This window comes from Lepisma saccharinum, chromosome 22, assembly GCF_977018435.1.
Source record: "Lepisma saccharinum chromosome 22, izLepSacc3.1, whole genome shotgun sequence".
In the NCBI taxonomy this organism is placed as follows: domain Eukaryota; kingdom Metazoa; phylum Arthropoda; class Insecta; order Zygentoma; family Lepismatidae; genus Lepisma; species Lepisma saccharinum.
Genome location: NC_139250.1, coordinates 29,592,690 through 29,614,995, shown reverse-complemented (window position 1 = coordinate 29,614,995; position 22,306 = coordinate 29,592,690). Strand labels below are relative to the sequence as shown.

The following is a 22,306-nucleotide window of genomic DNA, read 5'->3' as shown; positions in this document are numbered from 1 at the left end:
GGGTCAGCTAGAAAATCACCGTCTTTATCTTTTATCAAGTTTACTTTAGGTTGCCACCCCTTTCTAAACTCATTTACACCTTTATATAAATCTCTGATATTTTTATTTTTGCTGTTTGTTTCAATTTCGTTAATTTTGCTTTTCAAGTAATCTCTTTTTTTACTTCTAAATGTGCGGTTAACTTCTCGCTTTATTCTATTATAATTGTTTAGATTTGTATCATCAGAGTTATTTAACCACCTAAGTCTAGCCTGATTTCTTATTTCTATTAGATTATGACATTCATTATCAAACCATGGCTTACTTTTTCTCGGTTTATGGTATCCTATACTTTCTTTAGCTGCTGACTCTATTGCATTACGTATGTGCTCCCAATTCTTATTTACGTCTGTTTCATTGATATTTTCATCATCATTTAAATCCTGCAAAACATCAAATCTATTTGACAGTTTAATTTGGTAATCTTTCTTAATTCTTTCATCAGTAAACTTTCCTGTATCAAATTTTAGAACTTTTAGATTTTGTTGCTTATGATTTATCACTGAGAGTCTTTCTCTTAATTTAGCAATTACTAAATAATGGTCACTGGCACAGTCAGCACCTCTATGTGTACGAACGTCAATTATACTAGTATGCCTTCTCTTATCAATGAGAATATGATCTATCTGATTATGAGTTTTACCATCTGGAGAAGACCAGGTATATTTATGGATATCTTTATGTTTAAAATACTTAGGAGTAATATTAAGTCCTCATCCCTTTTAGGTCCAAATATTTTCCTAAGGATCTTATTTTCAAATACTCTCAATTTATGTTCCTCTTTCAATGTAAGGGACCAAGTTTCACATGCATATAATAATACAGGCAAAATTACTGTTTTGTATATTTTAACTTTCAGTTTCTTAGATATTAAACGAGAAGACAAAAGTTTATGAAGAGAGAAGTAACATGCATTTCCTGAATTAAGCCTACTTTTTATTTCCTCTTTAATATAATTTTCATTTGTTAATATTACTCCTAAGTATTTGAATTTGGAAACTGGTTCAAACGAGTTGTTATCAATAATTAGATTTTGATTATTACCTAACACTTGGTTTCGGCCTGTAAGCATATATTTAGTTTTCTCTTTGTTAACTTCCAAACCTATCTCTTTAGCAGTTTTGAAAAATATTTTAGCATTATTCTTAATTGTATTCACATCATCCCCCAGTAAGTCTACATCATCTGCATATGCTAACAACTGAGTCACACCATTTAATTTTAGTCCTTCTTTAGTTTCTTTTACCTTCCTAACAGCATATTCTAAGGCAAAATTAAAGAGCAATGGAGATAATGCATCTCCTTGTTTTAACCCATCATGAATTGTAAATTTGTCAGACATATTAATACCCACACGAATTTTACTTTCTGTTTCACTGGTGCATACTTTTATCATACTAACAAGCTTCTTAGGTATTCCAAACTCAACTAATATATTATATAGTTTATCTCTTTTGACTGAATCATATGCTTTTTTGAAATCAATGAATAGCTGATGGACATTTTGATTATATTCCCACTTTTTTTCAAGTGTCTGTCTGATGTGAAAAATTTGATCTGTAGTTGATCTGTTACGTTTAAATCCACATTGATAATCACCTATAATTTCATTAGCATATGGGGTTAGTCTTGTTAAAAGAATGTTAGATAATATTTTATATGTTGTTGAGAGTAGAGAAATTCCACGGTAATTATTGCAGTTCATTTTATCACCTTTTTTAAACACAGGAACAATTATGGATTCTTTCCACTGTTGAGGGATTTCTTCTTTATTCCATATTAAACAGATTAATTTATGAATTTGATACATTAATGAATTTCCACCATATTTAATTAACTCAGCTGGTATTAAATCAATGCCAGGTGCTTTGTTATTCTTTAGCCTTTTAATAGCATCTTTAACTTCAGTCAAGTTGGGTTCTGGAACTAAAGGTTCTGCTGTGTGTACTTCATTCACTTCTGATTTATCTCCTACATGGACATTTAAAAGGTCATTAAAGTAGTTCTTCCATCTATTTAGAATATCACTTGGGTCAGCTAGAAAATCACCGTCTTTATCTTTTATCAAGTTTACTTTAGGTTGCCACCCCTTTCTAAATTCATTTACACCTTTATATAAATCTCTTTCATGATGGGTTGTAATAATGACGTAAACCGCTCCAATTGGTTATGGATTTGCCTTTTATCTTACAATCTTGCAATAAACAAGAGATTATTTTCTCGCAACTTCCAGCCACTATCAAATTGTCTTTCTAATTAATAACTCCGCTAAATCACATAACGTGAGTGCTGAACAAAAGTTCGGAAGGGATCACCATGCAGTGGCATGCCCAAGGGGGGGGGGGGGGTTATAACCTCCCCTTTCGTGCAGTATTCCTAAAAAAAGAACATCAAAGGTTGGAAAATATGACAAAAATTAGGGCTGACTACCAAGAAAAAGTATACATAACCCCTCCCTTTTGAAAATCCTGGGCACGCCACTGTCACCATGCCATTAAATAATAAAGAATGTGCATTGCTGGTGAAGTTGTTTTATCAGTAATAGTGCAGCTGTACTGCGAGGTTATCGTCATGCGAAAGGACTTCGAAAGGGGCCCATGACGACTCATGGGTTAAGAAAGATGATGATGAAATTTGAAGAGACTGGAGATCTGGGTGTTCAGGAGGAAGGGGCCGTCGGCCGATTGTTGAAGTTATCACCAAAGTGGCTGTTGCAGTGGCAGATAGAGCCTCTTGTTCCCGATATTCTGTGACTAGTGCGCGAACTTACGCCATTATTACAACCCATCATGGAAGTACAGCGCCACATTTCAACCTGGTGGTGGAAATTTGAACTATTTTTTATCGCCAGTCTCTTCCCCATGGTCTGCATAGTGGAATCGCCAAATTCAGAGTTCTACGATGCCTCAAATAGGCTACAGAGGGCTCTGAGTTGGGTAACTTTAATTCTGGCCACCCGGTACATGACACATTGAAAAGGTAAGGATAGACAGTGGAAGAGGCACACTCTTCTCAAAAGGGTAAAAACATTAGTTAACACTGTCATTGTCTCCCAACATGCATGATAAATCATTGAGAAGGTTAAAACTGTGTCTGAGGAGATTAAAATCAAGCACATTCTAGAAAGATGTGCCAAATACTTAAGACAGTGTTATAGGCTTCTCAGAACGGACAGTTCAGCCCTTGCAGACAATGTCTGATTTGAAGTAGAGTTAAAATGACTTCTTCTCGACAGGATGGACAGTACGAGGAATGCCATGCAACAATGGTGGGCATGATAGTGAGAATTACCTTATCCACGTGACAAGAAATTAGCAGCGAATCACATTGTACCGGTCTCTGCCTGACATAAGGTTGACCACAACATTGCTGTCTGAATCAGCAGACTTGGCAGCAGTATTGACTGCTTGATGTATGCATAGTACACTATATTGGATGAAATGATTCCAGTATATTCACAAGTAAAATGTAAGCTACACTCGTAACAACTCTCACACACTCTCACTGTGCATTCGCTAGGCTGGCATGGGCAATTTACTTGACATGACACTTGCACATAGCAATAAACTTGATATATTGTGTAAGGCCGTATGCATATCGAGACAGGCAGAAAGGTGTGAATCATTGTCTCTGATTTTCATGAAATTTTAATATGTCAAACTGTGAGAGAATCTGAGAAATATGTATTTTTCTAAAATTTTCACTCGAGATATAGCTGTTCAAAGTTGACCGTGCGGCAGCAATTTTGGATCTGTCAATTTTTTAAAAAAATTGCAATATCTTCTCAACAAATAGAGATAAATGGATGAATCTTTTTTTGTTTTGAAGTATTTGTGTTTCGACATATTATAAATAAATAACATCTCCAAAACCAACATTGGAACAGCAGTTATTAAAAAATAAACAATCTTTTTTTAAAAAAAATGTTTATCTCAAGAACACCAATCTCAAAAATTCTAAAAATATTGCAGGAGTTGTATATCTAAGGGTACTACATATCCTGAAAAGGGGAGCATGCCATTTTGCTTCTTGAATTTTTAATGATTTTTTTAAAAAAAATCAATTTTTGGATAAATTTGGAACCGTGAAAATGTTACATTATTTATTTAGCTATTTATTTATTTACTCAGAGTTTCAGATACAGTCTTATTAGGCCATTTTACACTGAAACAACATAAAGTAGTAACACAAAATAACAAAAGATAAAAACAATAACAAGATGGGATACTTATATATTGTTTTATTCAATATATATTATGAATCCATACTATAAGACACTGTTTGCTGAAGCAATTAAAAAAAAACAGTTCTAATATAACAAAGACAGTGCACCTATTATCCTAATCCATTACAAGCACTGAACAGTTGGTAGAGAAATGGCAAGGTATGCGTAAGACCCAGGTTCCAGTCCTGCATATTTCAATCTAATTTTTACAAAGTACATCTGTGTGTACCGAATCATAGGTCATGGTGCAAATTTTATCGCACTCAGTAAGTAATTTCTACATGGTCAAACAGCCTACTTTTGGCCTATTTGTTGCCATCAGTAACCTTTTCTATTATGAATCTCCCATATTTTCATGCTCCAACATTTCTGCAGACCTTAGTTTCACTACACTGTAGAAAATGGGCATTAAAAGTTGTTTTTTTCATCTGGGTCTGTAATTTGTTCATTTTTATTGTAAAAGAATGGCCAGGAAAGTAATTTTTTGTGTTTGGGACTGCAGTGTTTTTTTTGTTGTTATTGCATTAGGGTAATAAATATGATTTCCCAGTGAAATGGCAGATGTTTCAATTAAATTGAGACATTCTTTATTATTTTCATAATCTGGTAATAGCCTAACTGTGATTGCACGGACAAAGTAGCCTAGTTATGAAAACGTTTCTTGAGCATTGTTTTTTTTTTTATAAATAGTGATAAAATTAAAATATTCAATTTGAGGGTCTTGTTTTTTCTCTGCTTCCTACTGTGCAGTTCACCATGTTATGGTACCGCATTACCTTTGTTTGCAATGCATAAATTGGGTATAACATATTGTGATGTGCATATTACTCACAGCTAATTAAGAAATGTAGATCGCTTCTCCCAATCACTGGCCAGGTGGCTTCTAACAGCCGCTTAGGGTGTTTCTTTCAAGTGTTTTTAGAATAGAAAACTCGCGGTTTTAGATTCGAGTTTTATTAGTGTGGAGGTTATTGCTACAATGAGGTTTTTTTTTCCATACGTGTTTTTTTTTTACCAAAACCTTTTACCTGTATCCTAAAGTAACACTTTTTTAATGTGACACCATGTCAGGTGTCTAGGAATACATATTAACCTAAAGAAGGAGGAAGTCGTGACCTCTGAAACGTTGTTTTGATCGACATTTCGTACTCACATTCGTAAGTAATTGATCTTTTTAACGTTTCTAAATTGGGTATGTAAGGGTTGTCCTGAGAGGGCACCCAAGAGTCAGTCTCACTTCCATGTAGTACACTCCGGTAAATGAAATGTAGTACAGGCCAACAAGGCTTTAGCACCTGGACCTACAGCCATTATAATTCTCTTTAGGGCTGTGTTCTGAGTGCCCCTTTACAGCCTCAGATTTTAGTTAGGTAAGGGGCTGGGTGCCATATAGGGTAATGGGAGCAAATAGCCTAAGTGCTGCCACACCCAAACATTTTTATTTCATTAGCTTTATGTTGAATACAGATGTGTCATGACTGGCTATGAGGATATTGGATGCCAGATTATAATTTTAAGAAAATGAAATTCTGGGTTCACTTTTAAAATGGCCTGAGCCAATAGAAGATATATTTCATTTAAAGCATTTAAAAATTACCTCACAATATTGAAATGATGTTGTTCACATAATTCTTCTTATCTGGCACTACAGGTCCGGATGATCCTTGGCTTTGCCTTTTGGGGTTTCTGAACAATGCTTTTTCCCAAGGTAGGGTTGTTAGCTGTACACTCAACCTCTGACTGAAGGACGGGGTCTTTTTCTGTCGGGTGTCCTGCCCCTAGGAGAATTGCCTTCACCTCGGCTAAAAAGTTCCTTCTACCCTTTCGCAGTGTGCAATGTAACTACGCACGTGGATGCTGCCGTTGACCATACGTGACATGGTTCTTCTGCCACCATTCCTTGATGGAAGTACTCCTACCATCTTTCATCATATTGACAGACCTAACCTCAAGTTACCCTCAAGTAGCTCTCATTTGTTTGTCGACCCATCCCTCCAAACAGATTGGTTAAAACAAACTCAGAATGGGTTACTCGACTTAACAGGGCTCACGGCGTGTACATGAGAGTAGAGTTGGAGTAGAGGCTAGTTGACCTTACTTCCAGAGGTCATATGTTGCGCGTCATACTCCCTTGAGCACCTGTTGTTCACATGATATTGATGCAAAATCAATGGAAACTTCGAATTTTGCATAACTTACATGATAAAGTAAGTCCATCTGATACTTTCCAATGCAATGCTACTGTTATTGTTGATACTGATATCAGCACAGCCCTATATTGTATTAATAGTCTGCAATCAAATTGGTCAGAAGGCCTCCCCGACGTCATTTGATACCTGGTGGAGGCATATAGTGGTTCAGATCCCACTCTAAGCTGTAGGTTCAGTTCCGATTAACCTATCTGTGTATTAAGTGGACCTAAAGCAAAATCGTGAACTTGAAAGAAACAACAATAGACACCCATACTAAAGTTGGTAAGTTTTTTTGTTAGTTAACTTCCATCCACCCCTCTTACAATCACTTATCTCTTTATGCTGCGCACATTCTCATACACTGTAATTTAGCATTTCTAATCAAATGTGTATAAGAAGTATTTTTCATTGTCATGTATCCTATCCATCTTGAAAATATTCATACTGTATGCAATGTAAATAGTCCTGGGAACTTGCAAGTACTATTTTCAATATTTCTTGAAATATCGCTGTCTGTGTTGGGTCTTCTCTTTCACTTTCCTGAAATCTCTTTTTGTACTTTTTTTCTTTGTAGGTTCTAAGGCTATCACCTAGTGTGGACGAGGATGTTTTGAAATGGATATGAAGGCTTATAGTAAGGCCATGGCGAACTTACAAGAGACTATGACATGCATTATAACAGGTGCTGGGTATATATCAGAGAAATTGTACATGTTGCTTCAGTTGTACATACAAAATAAAGCATGGAATTCATCTTTCGAAGCTATCCAATGTTTCCCAGAATTCAAGGAGTTTGCTGGTTTGCCTATTGTTTCTCAACTTGGGTAAGTATAGCTGTGGCCATGCGTTCGTTCTTGTTTGACTGCATCTTGCATGTCTAGCTATGCTATAATGATGTTTACTTGGACAACAGATGGACGGAAGAGTAAACATCGTGAGAGGACAACTTCTTTCTTGTATTTACCTAACTTCACCTTTTTTACATTCTTACCTTTTTACATGTTCTAAAACTAAATCTGTTTTTGTTTCTGACTACACAATAATATGCTATACTGGCACTTATTTGTGTGTTGTGTATCACCAACAGGCAATGCAAATCTCCCTGATTTAAAAACTTTTGTGATTGTGGGTTATTGTCAAGTGTAAACTGCTCAATATGTTTGGGCAATAGAGGATCCGGTTGATAATAATTAGATGTAAGCAAGTTACTAAGAGTGAAACTTACTTCTAGAGGTTCTATTAATATTGGCGGAGTGGTAAGCACATCATGCTACGATGCCAGGGGTCCCGGATTCGAATCCCAGCCTGGGTATGGATGTTTGCGAGTGTCCACTCATCAATTTCATCATATCATCACTCATCCCCGTCTTCGCAAATTTATCCAAAAGTGGCACAAAAAGCGAAGTAAAATTAAGTAAATCAATCAATCTATTAATTTTGGTGGCCTCTGCCGCCATCAGCTTGGGAACTCATTGCTGGGCTGGCTTCTGGTTCCTGTAGTTTCCATGCATGCTGCTAGGAGTGCTAGTGTAGCCTGACTGCTGTCGATGTTCAGAGCATGTGGAAAGTACATAATTGCATGCATCTATCTGATTTTGGTGTTAGTCGAACAGCCCAACCAACTACCAGACTTGCAAAGACCCTCAAGTTCAACATCAAAAAAGTTAGGCATACATCACACATGCTGATCGACACCAAAATCAAAGAGACACATGCAATTATGCACTTTCCACTTGATCTGAACATTGACAGCAGTCGGGTACATCACATTTGGCTACACTAGCACTCCTAGCAGCATGCAGGGAAACGACAGGAACCGGAAGCCAGCCCAACAGTGAAGCAATGAGTTTGCAAGCTGATGGTGGCAAATTAATAGAACCTGTACAAGTAAGTTTCATGAATAAATATTAGTAAATTGCTTATGTCTAGTTATGGGGTGATGCATGTTACTTCTCATTTAGGCATACAAAACTTGTTCAAAGTTGATTGAGACTTATTTCTACAGAGGAAATGGTAAGTTTTACAAGTACCAAACTATGTCAGTCTTCTCCTTTTGTATCCAGGCACCACTGCCATCATTGTGGCATAGAAAAAATTGAGTTGCTGTTGTGACCATTGCAGAACATCTTTCTTCAGTGCATCTGTCTTGAATTTCATCCTTCTGAGATGTTCTTTCCCAATCAAAATATAGTCACTTGAGAGCTAAGTCTGGACTGTAAGGAGCATGGAGCAAGAGTTTCCAGCATGTGCCAGCTTGAGTTATTGCTGTCAAATTGATTGGTGGGGCTGAGCATTGTCCGGAGAAGAATGACATTTCCAGACATCCGAGGTATTTTCTTGAAAGTTGCAGTTTGTGCAGCACCCTTCATCAATATGCAGTAATAGTTTGTATTAATTTTGACCCCTCTTCTCCAAAAAATCCACATGAATAACAACTTTCATGCTGCAGAAGACAGTTCCCAAGGTCTTCCTGGCATATGGCTTTGCTTTTCATTTTTGTGGCAGGTAACCCTTACATTGCCACTCCATCTTGCTGTTTTTGGTCTGTGGTGAAATGGTGCAGCTGTGTTTCATCATATGTGGTGATTGATTGCTAAAATTCACAACCTTTGGCTCGATTAATTCAGGAGCTCCTCACAGACCATAAGAAATTATGAAAGGTGAAACAAAAAATGCATGAGAGATTTTGCCTTGTAACAAAATTACAAATCCCTTGGACCCTTTGAACTATTGACAACCGGTGAAAGTTGCTTGCATGTGAAATAGTCTAATGATCTCCTTTTTCTTGTGTAGGATGATTGCTTCAAGAATGGCTTTGGATGGCCAAGGCAGACTTGTCCTCAAGGCAAACGGAAAGATCATAATTCCCTATGAACACTTTGGCAGTGCTGTAATGTTGAAGCACATTGGTGGACCTAACGGCCAGCATCTTGGATTAGCAAGCACTTTGCAAGCTGTAAGTTTATATGGTTTGAATATTTTTCTAAGTTACTTTTGAAGAAATACCTTTTTCACAGTTTAGTTTGACTTGTTTTTCTTGTATGTACGCATTGTAGAATTTTTTCTCTTGTAGTCTACGGTTATTACAAGCATTAAAACACAATTTGTTGTGACGTTTCAGGAGAACACACGCTCTCTTCATCAGACATTTATTTTTAGTTTGATTAAAGATACAGTTATAACAATGGTTAAATTTCTTCTTAAACAAAAATGAATCAGTTATACAATGGATGTTGTCAATTTTTTTTAAAATTTGTTTTAAAAAAATTAAGTATTGTTATAACTGTATCTTTAATCAAACTAATAATAAATGTCTGATGAAGGGAGCGTGTGTTCTCCTGAAACGTCACAATGAAAAACTGTGTTTTTATGCTTGTAATAACCGTACACTACAAGAGAAATAGTTTAACTTCACTGAATGATCTACCTGAGGGCATATGAAAACTTAGTGAAAAGTTATGTGAAATTGACATTATAAATTTATACAGGTCTAACTGCAGAGGGGCCAGAGGTTGGTTTCATTGCCTAGTGGTTTAGTATTGGTATAGAATGTGTTCAGTTCTTGGTTAATCCTGTAACTCTACTTTCGTGAGTGAAATATTTGCCAAAAACTGATAATGCACTGATTTAAAATATATGAAGGCCTCTGGTATAAATCATGGTAAGTAACATTTTGGTCATTTCTGGGTTGATTAAGAATACGTTATTAGAAGCTATACTGCAGATAAATTGTTTTCGTGCTGTGTTTACTAATTTCAGAAGGCTTCACTGTGTCCAATCCAAATTGTATGACATGGCAATTTCACTCAAAAATTGAAGGATGGCACACTTTTACTTTGTAACTCAAAAATGACCAAAGTGTCACTTACAATGTTTTACACCCGAGCCCTTCATATTCCTACTGATAAATAGAGGCATGCATATTTCGTTTTTGATTGAAACACAAAATATGAAATAACACACAACAATGTTCATTTTTCATATTTTTGTAATACATGAGGCACATTCTTCTTCCATATTTTGTCACAAAATGATGCAAAATGAACTGCAAAATGCACAATAAGCTCTTAGCACAAAATTTAGAGTTCATTTACAGATACAACACTTTCTGAAGTCTGGATTAAACTATGAGTTTTGCAAATCATGGAAAAATCGATTAATTCTGTTCTAATATATATCTGAGAAGGAAATATTGACTCCTTTACACAGGAATAAACTTAATACTCTCATAACTACATACATGTACTATTTGAAGGGAATTTTAATATAATTTTTAATGTAATTTTATATATTGCTTTTTATCTCGAAATGTGCCTAGTTTTTGTACCGAAATCTTGATCTTTCATTCACCATAATTGTGTGGAGCTACTGATAACCAATATTCTACCAATCCGATACGTAATGTTTCATAAAGAATTGTTTATGTGCTTGTTAATTAATATGTGTAACTAAGTGATTATAATAGGCTTTGTCTTGTAAAAGGAACTTCATAATTTGACATTGACTGTCCAAAACTAGGATATATAAGTTACACATAGAATTTTCCATTAAGTTACAGGCTATCATATATCCAGTCCAGCGGAATCTCGATTTTAAGTTTTTCAGGGGACCAATGTGAAAAATCGTAGTGGGAAAATTTTTAACATTTTGTTCTATTGGGACCTTGACGATTAAATATGTAATGCAGGAAAATGTAAAATCTGGGAACATAAAATCAGGGTTCCACTGTATATGATGATGTACAGGGTGTTTCCATGTGACCTTGAATCAAACTGGCAGGGTGGAAGGAGACTGACCCAAATACCAATGTGAAATAGGGAACCCCTGTCCTGAAGCACGTCATTAATAAGTCATAAGCCAAAACCAGTTAGGGCATCCTAACAGTGGAATAAGACAACTTAAGGGTGCATTGTCTGGCAGTAACGGCTGATGATTGGGTGTGCTGAGCTGAGGGACACCCTTGCATCTCCTACTGGCAAGAATCCTTGCTGCCTGTGATATCATCAGAGCAAATCCAGGGATGTTAGAGTGGATGCGACAGAGTTTCTTGCGATGCTGTAATGCTTGTATTGACACTGGGACTTCCATTTTCAACACCTAATGTAAAGTTTTCATCGTACAGTGCTACGAGACACTGTAGTAATGTCCGTATTAAATCTACAAGCCACATCTTTCAGTTGTCTTATATCACTGACACAGGCAGGCCCAAGTAGTTTTGACTCAACTTTTTAATGACACTTTCCCGGACTGGGATTCCTTATCTCACATTGGTACTTGGGTCAGTTTCCATCCACCATGACAGTTCGGTTCAAGTTCATGGAAACACCCTGTATGTGATGAAAATCATTTCATTTTGGGGCTTTGAATTAATTTCTAGGAAGTGAAATTTTGACATCTCCTTTTCAACAAATACAGTTAGAAAGAGGAGTTAATTTTACACAAAACTCTCCTTTAGCATTCCCCAGATTGAACCCAAGGAAATAGAAAAATTCTAAGATATGGCATTATTATGTACTTACAATCATGTAAAAATCATGTTGGAAATTGTTCAGTAGTTCATTAAAAAAAAAAAGCATTCAGACCAATGTAACAAGTGAGACTTGTCACTGTAAACGAACCTCAGAAATAAATGCAACCTTACGTACTGGAGTAACACGAAAAGCTACACATGTCACTTCACTTGCATGTCACTTGGACTGGGTGGTTTTATCAATAATGTATCATACAACTTCAGTCTGTGTTGGTTTCACATGCACAATGATGGTTTTTTATATACTAGAGATGCCTATTCCAGTGTGTGTGTGTGTGTGTGTGTGTGGAGTTTTTGGTCATGTTACTTATCACTTCTGTCTGAAAGCTCCATAAAATGTATTACGTGCCACTAGTAAGCTGTGAATCTACCCTTCAGAAAGAGAATTCCCCAAAATTTGATCTGGCATTAGAGATGTGTAAACGCTTCACAGGAAACCACTGCTTGATTGTAGATATAACATGTTCTTGAGGAGTTATACAATCCTAACTTTGATCGTTTATGACATGAAGAATGTGAGAGACATTCAACCATGCTTTCACCTTTAAGAAGCTCCACCTGTTGAAATATTTTCTTAAAAAACTTTTAATTGTCAGTTTAATGCATCGGGTTAGTGTATTTTTCTTTTTCAGAATACCAATATTGAAGAAATAAGTAATTTAATGTAGAATATACTTTCCTGTAATTGTTCCAGGTGTTCGTAACAGTGGATAAATGTGTGTTTATAGGTTACAGAGTCGTACACCATTGGAAAGGATCAATTTGGTATGGAGGAAGAATTTATCATTCAGGTGATAAGAAATTGTCCTAATCCTGTGTGCCGCTTCTCACCTACTCCAAGAGAGACTGTGAAGAAAAATTCTGAATTTAACATTCCTAAGGATACTCACAAACCTCAAGGTACATTCGTTATAACTTTTAAAGTATAATTTATCACAGTAATAATGGAAATTCTGAATATACAAGGTACTTTCAATGGAAAACCGGAAATTTTTATTTATGTACTGTACAGAGTATTAATTTAAAACACTTAAATATTTGTATTACTGTTGTTCAACACAGTCCCCTTCAAGTTCAATATACTTACTCAAGTGCCTAAGAAGCAGGAAAAGAATAATTCCGAATGGGTGTGCAGCCATTCATGCACCGCCGACTGAAGCTCATCCTTGTTCTGGAACTTCCTTGAATTCAGTGCATCCTTCAATGGATCGAAAACAAAATCTGGATGAGTATGGAGGGTGTGGAATGTACTCAAACCGCAGCTCCTCATTAGTTGACACTGTTGCTCTAGCAGTATGTGACCTCGCATTGTCGTGGAGGAGACACACACACACTTTTCGGAACTTTAACTTGTCTTCAATGATATAATGGGCTGATTCAACATCAAGTCAAATAATGATGACACCTCCTTGACTGTGACGTGCTGCTTTTCCCGTATCAAGTTCTCCACGGCTGCAGTTTTGTCTTCTGTGAATTCTGAACCCAGGCAAAGAGAATCCTCCACACACAGTTTTTCCAATTTTTATTCTATTAGTACACTTCTGTATGACTTCTGCGCCAGTCACCGCACTGAATTCTCATCTGACAATGAATCTCTATTGGTTTCACGCCTTTGCTAAAATGCATTGTTGCAAGAGCACTGCCATCTTGTTGAACTGTTTCCCAAGTTTCCATGCATGCTGCTGGCATGCCAACGCCATCTGTTGGTAGCTCAAGCCTCCGCATACCCAGCACACAATCATATCTGTCATATCCACGATTTTAGAACAACTTTTCTGGTTTCCCACTGAACAACCCTTGTATCTATGCATTGTAGGAAGGAGCATTTACTTATTCAGATGATTAATTCCAGGGGTGTGGTAATGTTTCTAGAAGAGTTGACTGGTAAATTTTGGACCATAAATAATGCTATTTGAAAAGAAAAAGGTGTGTAATTTGAGGAGTGGTTTGCATGTGTGCTTAAATAAATCACTGAGGGGTTTTAAAACATGTTGGGAGTGTTTGCAGTATGTGGTAAATCACCAATGAATATTCTTTTACACATACGAAACTCTCATCCAAATTCAATTTGTTCATTCCTGATCGTTCCATGGAAGGAAATCACAGATTCAAAGTTTGGGCCTTTGGCCCCCCTTGCCCCCCCTTGCCCCCTGGACCCTTAATTGTCAGATGTTACTTAAAATGCTGTTTTTTACTCATTCTTACATTTAGAATTTAAATTGGTTAAAAAGATTCAGTGGTTGAGGAGTTAAAGCCTTTTATCTTAAATTTATCCCATAGTAACAAAAGGGAAACACATGGTTTTTTGAACTGCTCTTGTTAATAATAGTAACAATGAATGTATTGTTTTGTAATTCAAGTATATAATACCTTTAGGTGTAAACTAATGAACAAAACAGACAGAACAGAAATGTAGTGTATAGTTTTAAAGAAATGGCACGTCAATTGCTGCCTGTGCTAACACGTGGTTGGGGCAAATTTCCCCCGTATCCCCCCAGAATCCTTAATTGTCAGACATTGCTTAAAATGTTGCTTTTTACTTAGTTTTGCTTGTTGAATTTATTTTTTTTCAAAAAGATGCAGTAGTTTTGAAGGTATAGCAAATTTTAGAACTCTATCCCATAATAATATTGTGCTAAAGAAGCCAAGCAAAGGACTTTTTCCAACTTTGCTTGTTAATAGTACTAACAATGGATATATTGTTTTGTAATTCGAGTATATCATACCTTCATATGTTTACTAAAGATCAAAAAAGTTGGAACTGAAATATAGTGTATAGTCTTCAAGAAATGGCACGTTAATTGTGCTGGTCAAAATATCGACCATCTGGCATTAAAGGGTATACATGTGGCGGTCGAAATTTCGACCATCAGGCTGCTAAAGGTTAGAGAAAATATATATCATGAAATGTGTAAAAATGTAATGATTTTCGTAAACTAATGTAATCTTTTCCCCAGTACCTAATGGATCACAATCAGGTGCGTGTGGACCATACCCAGAGTTTTACTCGCCCTTGGACCTGACGCTGAAAGCTGGTGTGGATGAAAACCAGAATACATCGACATGTAAATTTAATAATAGTCCAGTTAATATTGTACAAAAGCCAATAGTATTTCCTGATATTGATATTAGACATAAGGAAAACTCAATAAAACCTGATAAGACTAACTTCCATCGCTCACCAATTAAAAAGGTACGTTTTTTTGCTAAAAACTTGTGTTATTCTTAGTTCATTTTTGTATGTGGATATTACGTAAGTGTGTATTACTTAGAGTGGAAAGCTAGTTTGCCACACATAGATGACCAAGGTTGCTACACAACTGGAAAACCGAGAAAAGTCAGGGAATTTGGTTGGTCAGGGAAAAGTCGGGGAATAGTCAGGGAATTTTGCATATTTTCTGGAATTTACGAACATTTTGGAGTTTCAGGAGAACCAGTTACAAAATGAACGAATGGTTCATTTCCACTTCCGAATTTGGTTGTTGTGATTCCAGTCCCCCCAAAAGATTCAGTTCAGAAACTTGTTCCTCTCATCATTATAACTTCTAGTCTGTTATGTACAAAATTATGGTTCCTTCGCATTTCGATTCTATATTTATTCACTCTTGGATCTAGGTTCTTGGATCCGTTCATTTTACGACTCGTTCTTCTGAACCTGTTCAAGACCGGAATTTGGAGAGGAGTGAGATTTTTCCGTAGAGAACAAGCTACTCACGGCAAAACCTACGCACCAGCCATCCTCAGAATTTCTTAAGGAAAAATGTTGCTTTACCTTCGTGTGTGGTGAGGAAATTTCCTTTCTTCAAGAACACACCCGTTGGGAACCCGTTCTCTTTTGATACGTGAAGCGGAGCAGGTTGGTGTTCAGACAGTTCATTGGTTTTGGATCTGGAATAAAACTTGAAGAGCAGAATTTCACGTAACTGGCTGTGGTTGACGTCACACTGGACGGGTGCGGATGCCGAGTAAAAACAAAGGGACTCACTACTTCATTCCCCCCGTGAACCCGTTCCGTGAATTTGAGTCCTTCGTTTGCAACACGTTCAGAAGCAACCTGATCAACTAGTTCATTTGCTCGTTGTCGTAGTTTTTACATTGCAGAGATGTGTTACACCCGAGAAATTAGTGATTTTATGCAGTATCAGTGACGTCATTATTTGAATATGCACATGTTTTGTGCATGTAGAACGAATTTATTTTTTAAAAACTGGTGTGAAATAGAGGAATTAAACTTACGCTGGTCACACATCGTTGTTAGGTTAGGAATGTTCATTTGATGCCAATAGTAATTTTACGTATTTTTTTGTGTGTAGAATGAAATTTTGCTGAAAAGTGGTGAAAATGGGCCCAAGTTCCTTTTGTTACGATTTCATCATGCTACAAATGCAACTTTCACATGGTTCGATTTCGATTTATGTCTGTTAACACATACTGCAGAGTTTTAGCGATTACTTAAGATTTTGTGAAATACGCTTTTGTGGTTAGGTTAAGAAGGTCAGGTTTGGTTGTCTTAGAATTAAAATAAAGACCCTGAATGCACTCTACTAAGGTTCAGATTTATTTCTACATTCATTCCCACTAGTTTACGATACTTACTGTCGCTTGTCAACCGGAGAATACCTTTTCCGTGGGAAGCATGTGTGATTGCGTAAGGTCATTTTGAAGTTTTTTTTCAACATAAATAACTTTTTTCAAATCCAAATAGTGCTCAGGAAGGTTCAAATTTCGTGTCACAATGATTGCCAAAATTCTATGATAATTAGTCTTCCTGCTAGGAAACTTTGAAAGAAAAAAAAACATAAAACATTCGGAACTGTTACCTTTTAATAGACAGATTTCGATGTTTTCCGTAATATAAACTTGGTTCCAGCATGTGGAAAACTCAAATAATGGAGATATTTGATTCCAAAGTATGGCCTGCATATATATTTCTTTTAGGTGTATGGTTGGTCACCGGCCCCATTCACGTTCTGAATTTCCGAAATATGTAATATTTTCAATAAATTAAAAAATATAATCATTATACTTATTGCATATTTTCTAAAGGTACATGACCTAATTTTCTGTTGTTTCTCATTTGTATTGATATAATTGATGTTGTATACAAGTTTCATTGTAAAGCTTTGATATGTTCCACATTTTTTATTGATTTTTTTTACACCACCTTAATTGTAATGACTTAGTGAAAATGGGGAAGTACAATAGTTATTTATTTTTTCATTGAATAGCATTATATTAATCACTTGGTAAATTTTCAGCTAATAACTGTGTATATTCATGTTCATAATAATTAACGTGCCTGCATATTTAATTAAAAAACATGAGGTTCAAAAGCAAGAATCATGACGACAAATATGTCTGGAAAAATTTCATTTCTGGTCTGGAAAACCTGGAAAAGTCAGGGAATTTGATAATCAAAAAATCGTAGCTACCCTGATGACTATTACGAAAAGTGCCTAATTTTAAATAAAAGCATTTCCTATTTTTATCAGAATGTTATAATTTTTTGCAAATGTCATCTCGGTACTGTTATTGCTGATATTGATTTGGTACAGATATAATAATTATTAGGGATAGACAAATACAGGGTGCACACTTTTCATTGTGTCTGAAAATTTTCACCTGGCACCTGAATTCTCAAATTCAGTTGTAGGAAAAAATATTCTATATTTCAAGTTTGCATATGGAAATTTCCATTACCCCGTTTTTTTAAAATAACAAGTACAGTCTGTGTTTTCTGAATCGCGTGTATCATTAAATCAGAATAATAAACATGCAATTATAAATTTTGTCACTTGCTAGCCAAATTTTCAAATCTGGATGAATAGGGTAGAGTGGACCATACACATATTAGATGGGATTTCATAGTTAATCATGCTGTTTCTGATTGAGTCTGATTTAGGAAGGTCACTCTAGTGCAAAAATGAATTATTTTTAATCCAATCTTACATTAACTAATAAATTGAAGGTTTAAGATTAAGATCACATGAATATCTTTATCTTAGTTTCATTCATGGCTGTATTTGGAAAAGAAGAAAAAGGCTCCAGAAAAGAGGGGTTGGCACATGTATTTCTTTTAGTTTTGCCTGGCCCTGATCATTATCATGTGTGTGTTTTTCACTGGTCGATCAACAATACTATGTCCTACCATGTCTATCAATTCTCTCATCTTTCCTCACATTTCAGTCATTTTACTTCATGTTTAGGCACACGCAGAAGGTGTACTGTGAAGAAATTTCAGTGAAAAATGGAGAATCGCAATTAAACTACCAATCCAGCCCTAACTTCACGTGATTTTTCACTTCCTCTGTTTTATCTGTGAACGTTTCTCTGTCAAGTGAGACAATTTCACACCCGGACTTGCTCTGGAGCTTGGTTGGTAGAGGAAAACATAGCTCGGGGCTAGATTTAAAGCCTTACTACATTTTTAGATTTCAGTCACCCCCTTCTGAACTTTCACTATGAAATTGAATTCTCCACGAGCCACTACTGCCCTTTTGATGTGGGTGTCCTAGATGTCCACCATATTTTATTCTGTGCCTCTCTGTTCTTTAGCATTAATGTCTAATTTTATCTTCCTCAAAATCTTGATGAGGCATGTGGCCACCTTATGTTGTCAATTCTTGTAATTGAAACAAAAAATGCAGGCGCAAAGAAGACTCAGGCCCAGGTCAGTGGCGTTCTATTTGGCATACTGTGCCATTGACAACGACCAATATTAGTGTGAAATCCATAGTTTTCAGGGTCGCTAAGATGAATATTGACACTCCCAATGTCGTTCAACTCCAAGTTCATCACCTATCAGGATGGAGGATGAGAGGGGGTGAAAAATAAAATGTCAAAAATGACCTAGATTAGTGTCGAATCCATAGTTTTCGGAGTCTCTAAGCTAATTGGTGATGTTCACGATGACCAAACTTGGTACACATATGACTTACATTCTGGAAAGAAATACTGTGGGGGTAAGACACCCCTGGCACCCCTAGGGGTGGGTGTGGGAAGGGGGTCACATGTAAAACGATCAATATTAGTGAGGAATCCATAGTTTTCGGTGTTGCTAAGATGAATAGTGACTCTCCCAATTCCATTCAACTCCAAGATACCTCTGGCACCCCCAGGATTGTGGGTGGGAAGGGGGTGACATGTAAAAATAATCAAAAACAACCGATATTAGTGTGGAATCCATAGTTTTCGGGGCTGCTAAGATGAATAGCGACACTCCCAATGCCGTTCAACTCCAAGTTCATTTTACACTATAGTTAGAATTCAATATATTCCTGTCTAATAGAAGATTGGGATAAATAAATACCTGGGCAATGTCATGCAATCAGCTAGTATCTAATAAAAGAGGATGTGTTGTAGATTTCAGAAAAAAAGTTAAATAATAACACACTTAATAACATATTTTCTATCTTTTTTCTTAAAAAGAGCAAAAAAAATGTATGCTGTGAAAAACTCTGTATTTAAACACTCGTCTGGGAAGCAGGAATTTCTGAAGAATATGTATGTCTAACTGGGCAATCTTCATTGTTTTGTAATATCAATTCTTGAGGGAGTTGTTAATCCAATATTCAATAGGCTTGAAGGACAGGGTCTATAAACCAAAGTTTCCTCTCTCTTTTCTTCTCTTTGTTTTCAAAATTAACCTGCTAGATTGGTCGCTGAGTACATTAACCTGTAGCAGACAGGATCTTTTTGCACTAAATTCTCTCAGGCTGAACAGTGATGCACAAAACAAAATCATACACAGCCCGACAATTAAATAATAAGACTGATTTTATGTTGCCCCACGTGTGGATTCTATCCGTGAAGTAGCGTATTCATGGTGTAGTGTATTCCATAATCTTCAACCTGGCAAAACCTCATGAACTTGCGATGTGCATGCTGGGAATTATGTCGCCATGTTGTGAGGTAGGTGTAAAGGTGTTGTTACATAATCAGTATGGATAGGTGTAAAGGTGTTGTTACATAATCACTGTGGAGCAGTGAGTGAACATCTGCAGGAATAAACATTTCTTGAATTCCACTGCTGTGAAGAACAATACAGAGCATTTTCACTATGGTCTTTGTACGAAATTATAAATGGAAGTTGCTAAATGTGTTTGTTCCAGAGGTGAAACTGTAATTGACTGTTAACTGTCATAGTGTTCTGAATGATTATGAAAAATTAACTGACCATGTTCGACCTCAGTATCCTGAACTGGGCAGTTGTTTCCTGCTCCACGATAGTGCACGGTGTCAGTGAGTAGTGGTTGTCCAGCTATTCCTAGCCCATTGTTGTATCATCCTCTCTACTTGCCAGATCTGCCCCATATCTGGTTAATTTTCTAACCAAATTGTAATTTGTATGATCATTTTCAAAATTAGCCACAAATTATTGGGAATTATGCATGAATTTTTCTCCGTACATGTGAAAAATTGAAACTTATTTTAATCCAAACCCCACTGAATTTAAAATACTCTACATATTTATAAATGCTGAGGCAAGTTTTACTTTTTTACATGAGGAAGGAAAAGAAAGATGCGTGGAAAACAGAATTCTTTCAATCTGTTTAATTTGTTATTGTCCTTTGTACAACAATCTTGGACGGAAGATTATTGCAAGATATCTTGAAGTTGATTAGGTAAATTTGAGTTTGAAATTCTAATACAATTAACAATTTTTCTTACATTAATATATCCCATAACATTTGTGACTTGTCTTTGTAGATGTATTTCGAGTCTGAATGTGTGAAATGGCAAATGTAAACTCGGCAACTTAAAATTCAATATTTAAAATGTGTATACCGTTTCATTGAATTGAATTACGTATACTTTTTGGATAAATTGGAATCACACAGACCCTTTGTATTGTTAATATATTTGTGTGTGTCTGTGTGCGGGTGGTGAGAAGCGGTAGTACAAAGGGTTGAAATAAAGAATACATATGCTTGTACCCTTGAATTTTTGGAAAGCTCGCCTTGAAAACTGGGAATTATACTTGAATTTCATCATTGTTCTAGGGTGGCCAGTGGCGGCAATTATGGGGGGGGGGGCAGTTGCCCCTACTTTTTGCCAATTTTGCTCCCGCACTATACTAAACCTTACCTACCAAGGGAAAGTAAACTGTCCTTGCCCCCCCCAGTTTTGGAACCCAATTGCCACCACACTGAGGGGTGGCTGTGGCGGCCATCATGACAATCATGTACTGAAAATGATCTTTCAACAGAAACATAGTCATTGATGTAAATTTAAATGCTGAAACTTATTTTGCAAGGTGTGAATGCCACAAAGCACCGAACTGATGCGAAAATTTAGCAAGACCACATGGAGTTGCACTTAGGACCATGAAGGTAACAGTGGCCCCAGATGTTTTGCTTTGTTTAGAGCTTTAAAAAAAAATCATGGACTTGGAGGGAGGGAAATTGACAGAGTATGTTTGAAACACGTTAGTCATTGCATTTTTTCATCACCAAACAGAGCAAATACCTCTGTGTGATATAAAAATCCTGCAAAACCTAAGAAAATACATAAAAACCTAGAAAAAGATTGTATTTAGGTGCACATACCTTCTAATAAGCAAAAATAGGTTATTTTAGACATTATAGAACTTCATCACTTATTGCATTTTTTAGTGAAACTCGGACGTAACTTATTATTTCTTATTTACCTGCAAAAGAAAAAATAGGTTAAAAACCTAAAATCCGAAGTCTACTGATCACGAAGCTGTGACTTTTCTTACAGTGACAGCAGTCAGGAAACAGAAAGATCATGTGTATTGTACATCATGTAAAGACTAAAATATGGAGAATACATTGTACTGTGCACCTTTATTTTGTTATTATTATTAGTATTATGCTTTTAATTTTTCATATTTTCTTTCCTCGTTGGCAAGCCCATCATTTTTTTCTTCGTTTTTCTTTGTCGACTGTTTCTTGTCTTTTTCTTTGTCAACCCAGAAGACAGAGAGGCCGTACGGCTACCCCAACTCCTGCATTCCAGTGACACCCCAAGATCCTGTATAACCAAACCCCTATATAATTAACTAAACTTTACATTTTCATAATTTAGACATAATTAATAATCGGATCCTCTATCCATTGCTTAGGCGTGATGGGTGGTTATACGTTTAATAATAGAGTACTAAAGTTACAACAAAGAATTTGTACAGGAACTAAGTTAGGGGTAAATAAGGACACGAGTTGGCAGTTGTGTGTGGTATGTGAAAGGGGGGTCTGCAAAAAGTGAGGGTTTTTTTTCCCTTTTTTTTGTGCAAAACCTGGAAAATGGAGAGGAACCATGAAAGACGGTTGACCATTGGTCCAAGGGAGGACAGAGGAG

General features: G+C 36.3%; 1 protein-coding gene across 2 annotated transcripts in view; it reads left to right on the top strand.

Annotated features, from left to right (window-relative positions):
• The window catches only part of LOC146004721 (uncharacterized), a 68,019-nt gene that overhangs the window by 9,675 nt on the left and 36,038 nt on the right, over positions 1-22,306 (top strand). For both annotated transcript variants that reach the window (XM_083143675.1, XM_083143676.1), the window contains 4 exons: positions 7,031-7,280; positions 9,250-9,412; positions 12,715-12,886; positions 14,944-15,179. In XM_083143675.1, the coding sequence (XP_082999801.1) occupies positions 7,072-7,280; positions 9,250-9,412; positions 12,715-12,886; positions 14,944-15,179 (780 nt within the window). In that variant the 5' untranslated portion in view covers positions 7,031-7,071. The remainder of the gene's footprint in view (positions 1-7,030; positions 7,281-9,249; positions 9,413-12,714; positions 12,887-14,943; positions 15,180-22,306) is intronic.